At 42.3% G+C, this 4,327-nt stretch overlaps 1 protein-coding gene across 1 annotated transcript in view; it reads left to right on the forward strand.

The window, feature by feature from the left end:
- Window positions 1–2,119: 2,119 nt before the first annotated feature.
- The window catches only part of znf277 (zinc finger protein 277), a 5,042-nt gene continuing 2,834 nt past the window's right edge, over window positions 2,120–4,327 (forward strand). The window contains exons 1-7 of the mRNA XM_031839496.1: window positions 2,120–2,158; window positions 2,431–2,644; window positions 2,960–3,048; window positions 3,438–3,520; window positions 3,713–3,804; window positions 3,943–4,053; window positions 4,162–4,294. Of these exons, the coding sequence (XP_031695356.1) occupies window positions 2,131–2,158; window positions 2,431–2,644; window positions 2,960–3,048; window positions 3,438–3,520; window positions 3,713–3,804; window positions 3,943–4,053; window positions 4,162–4,294 (750 nt within the window). The 5' untranslated portion in view covers window positions 2,120–2,130. The remainder of the gene's footprint in view (window positions 2,159–2,430; window positions 2,645–2,959; window positions 3,049–3,437; window positions 3,521–3,712; window positions 3,805–3,942; window positions 4,054–4,161; window positions 4,295–4,327) is intronic.

Consider the following 4,327-nt stretch of genomic DNA (forward strand, 5'->3'; position numbering starts at 1 on the left):
TCACTCCTCCTCAGTCCATATATGGTCACTTCCTGTTCACTGGTTGAAAAAAAACAAGATGGCGACGGCCAAAATGGGAAACTCGAGGCTTCAAAACATCCACAAACCAACGGGTGACGTCACGACGATGACGTCCACTTCTTATTTACAGTCTACGGTATTTTAGTGCCAATCAGCATTGATGGAAACATGACACAAATTTTCTCTCCCGTTCCAGAGTCGTTATCAGTGTGAATCGTTTTGATGCAGAACATTTGTAGGCGAGTCTTTTTGTATTTTTGGTATTTTGTGTGGTTTATTCGTCTCTCCCTCGGTGTGTAAAGGCCTATATAGTTATAGTGCTTTACAGACAGAATCCTTCTACCAGAGAGTAGAGAGTAAAAACAACGACATCCTCTCTATTCGTGAGCCTCTCTTCTTCTGTGTTCTGTCCTCCCGTCTACAAAGTGATCACTTCACAGCCAGCGTGAGGAGAAACGATCACAGCGAGCAATACATCTTTAAAGCGTAAACACACAGAAAGACTTTAAAACTCCACATCTCACAGATTGTTGATCCTCTCTGCTGTCTGTTCAGTCTAAACTCTGATTAGTGATTGGTTTACTTTACATCCTGTTCCTCTTTCATGTGTCTGTACTGTACTCTTCATATAATCAAACGTGGTGACATCCCCCCCACCCTGGATGCTGCCGGCAACGACGAAATTGTTGCATAGCAACAGCATCAGCTCAGCACCTGTGATGCTCGTCCTGTTCAGAGCCTCAAACGATGTCATCATGTGGGAGTCACCCACATGGGTCAAGGTAGCCAACAGGCCAAGAGGCTCTTCTTCTTCTTCTTCTTCTTCTTCTTCTTCTTCTACATCTTCTCCTACTTCTTCTGTTTATTCTGTTATCCTTATCCTGTCTGTCTGAATCAGACCGTCCACATCGTATCCTGTCTGTCTGTCTCCCCCTCACTGCTCTCCAGGGTTTAATTTGAGACGCTGAGTTCAGTGTGAATAATGCAGCACCTGAACTCACCTGAGAGGACTGCTGGAGCACAACGAGAGGGGGGGGACACAGACAGAGAGAGAGAGAGAGCGAGAGAGAGAGAGAGAAATAGTTATATTTAAAAAAATGGTATCAACAAATATATAGAGAAATATGGAATTAAAAATGTGACAATACATAAAATTGCTAATATCTATTCTCTTTTATTTCATCATTTGTCTTTATATGTCTGCATTTATTTTATTGTTTTAACTTCAATGAAACAAAATAACACTAACTGACATTCAAGTGAAAAACTAGAACGTACAGGAGGAAGAAGACTGAGACGATGGCGCCACCTAGTGCTCATCAACTGGAACTAATAGATGTTACTCACAGAGATAAAACACTGAATCAAGGCCGAACAGTGATCCACTGTTTCAATAAGATGTAAATGATAGAATAATTGTACAATTCATGTTAATGTATTGTCCTTGTACAAAACAGGGTTTCTGAGCAACAAAAGAAAAACTGAAACCATTATTGATGTTGTAGAATGAGAGTCTGAGAGTCTGAGGAGTCGTAGGAGGTTCTATCACTTAAAAACACCCAAGGGGGTCCAGCATTATCAGATCTTGTGGCCTTAAATCAAAAATCTAGTTGAAATGTTGTGTTGGGTTCACATTATAACATTTTAATTTGAACGTGATTCTAAACTATTAGAAGATGAGAAAAATAATGCAATCCTTTCAAAAGGGGCCATTCTGTACAATGAGTTCTTTCTTTCTTTTTCTTTGTAATAATTATGTATATTTACTAACACAGGACTTTTTACTGGTAATGGAGTATTTTTACATTTAAGTACTTGTAGGTACATTTAAGTAAATTAATAACAAATTAATAGAGTTAACGTCATGCTTTAATACCATTATGTGGACTAAATTATGTGCTCATCTTAATCTCTGATAAATAAAAGTTTTTTGTTTTAAACAGATCAGATCAATTCAATAGCAAACTAGTGAGTTTTCAAATGTTTTAAAACACTTAAATGCACCATATTACATGTTTAATTTACATGGAGACCGTGAACGCAGCATGCCTACGTCTCCCAGCCTCTGATTGGTCCGTTCTGCGCTGTTTTGAACACGTGACACCAAAGATGGCCGCCTCTGACCGGAGTAGAGACGGTGAGATGATTTATTTTAAGGTTTTAAGGATTAAAATAAGACGTTTTGTGTAAAACAAAGATGATTCACGTGTAGATAAAACTCAGAGTCCGTCAGACAGAAAACTATGAACAAATATCCGCTCTGTGGTTCATAAAGAAGCTAACTAGCGCGAAGCTAACCGGCTATGCTAACAGGCTAACCAGCAGCCTGCACGTTCTCTCTCATATAAACTGTGTGTGTGTGTGTGTGTGTGTGTGTGTGTGTGTGTGTGTGTGTGTTAACTCCCTCAGATCAGGACAGCATACTGGAGCCTCTGTGTTTCCCAGAGCACCCCCCCTCCTGCTCCATCACTCCCAGTCTGCAGCCGTTGGGCGCTGAGCTGCTGGTGTGTCTCTTCTGCTCTGAGTCCGTCCCTCTGCAGCAGACAGACGTCCTCCTCAAACACCTGCTGCTGCAGCACAAGATGGTCATTGCTGACGTCAAGCTGGTCGCTGACCTCCCAAAGTAAGAATGAACAACATAATAAAGTTACGCGTTACATACTTATGACAGAAATGATTCATATCATGAGAGTAGTGAATAATGGTAGAAACATTACGACCACTAGTAATAGTGGATATAGTAGAATAACAATGGTAATAAAATCAGTTATAGTGAAAGAATTGTGACTAATTATAATAATAATAATAATAGTTGCAGTCATTTCCTTCAAATCCACAGAAGACGTCATGTTTTCAGGATCACTTCCTGGAGTTCTCTTTAAAGAGTCCTTTGACTTTAAATCTTCTCCTCCGTGACTCACTTCCTGTCCTCCGTCAGGTACGCGTCCTACTGGAGGGGCAGGTTCTTGGAGCAGCCACTCACAGATTTCTGCAGCGTCATCAAGACCAACTCCACCGGGCCGGTCGGTGAGTTCAAAGTCAACAGAGAAAAGTGCAACAGTCAGCAGAATAATAATCCAGATGTGACGATACACTGAGACCTGAGACGATCTGGATCCAAACTTACCAACACGTCAAACATCCTCTAAACTTTGGATGCACGAGTTCTTCAACAGCAGCTCTGCTTTATGGAAATATTTGATTTTTAATCTATTTTGGTATCGATGTGATGAGTTAAACAAATATGTTTTATTACCCGTTTGTTTGTTTTCACTGATTGAACGTGTAGTCGAGTCACAATACTGAGAAACGGAGTAGAGGCACTACTCGTTTCTCTGCTCTAACACACAGACATCTTGACTTTCCTCCTTAAGAAGCAGTTCTAAACAAAGTAAAACGTTTAAATGTTGTCACAGAGAAGCAGGAGCACTACTTCCTGCTGTGTGACGTCCTTCCAGAGGACCGGACCCTCCGAGAGAAGCTGCAGCAGAAGAGACTGGTGAGCATCTGAGCCGAGCACAGAGCATCATCTTCACTGTTCAACGAACTCCTGTCACAGATATAACTTTACTCAGTCTTTTTATCCACCCAATCCCAGCCTTCTTCTTCTGTGGTGCCGCTCTTCTTCTTCTTCTTCTTCTTCTTCTTCTTCTTCTGTGGTGGCTCTCTGACGCTGTTGTTGGTCCCCCAGGAGGAGGTTCTGGAGCAGCAGCAGCAGGAGAGAGACGACAGCAGCTTCAGTCGACTCTGCATGTTCTGCAGCGACGAGTTCACCGGAAACAGGTTCGTCAGAAGCTTCTGAGTCTCGCACTGAACGCAGTCACTTAGGAAACTACTTTATAACATTATTCACTTATTTTATTCTCCTCACAAGAAATCTAAAATGTTTTCCCGTAATAAACTCCACCGTGGTGGTTCCAGGTCGTCTCTGCTGAACCACATGGCCAGAGAGCATTCCTTCAGCATCGGGCTGCCGGACAACATCGTGTACTGCGACCAGTTTCTGGACACGCTGCAGAGCAAACTGGACGAGTAAGAGTCATGAACACAGATGAAACCAGCACACGTGTTCTATCCTTTGAATGTCACTAATATCCACAATAACAACATGTGATGATGGTCTGTGTGTCCTCCCGTCAGTCTGCAGTGTTTGTACTGTGAGAAAAACTTCAGGGACAAAACCACGCTGAAGGATCACATGAGGAAGAAAGCTCACCGCCGCATCAACGCCAGCAACCGCCTGTACGACCGCTTCTACATCATCAACTACCTGGTAACACCTCCACACACCTCCGGGTTCTGTCTA

The sequence above is a fragment of the Anarrhichthys ocellatus genome, unplaced genomic scaffold, assembly GCF_004355925.1.
Source record: "Anarrhichthys ocellatus isolate YVR2014 unplaced genomic scaffold, GSC_Weel_1.0 scaffold1660, whole genome shotgun sequence".
Classification (NCBI taxonomy): domain Eukaryota; kingdom Metazoa; phylum Chordata; class Actinopteri; order Perciformes; family Anarhichadidae; genus Anarrhichthys; species Anarrhichthys ocellatus.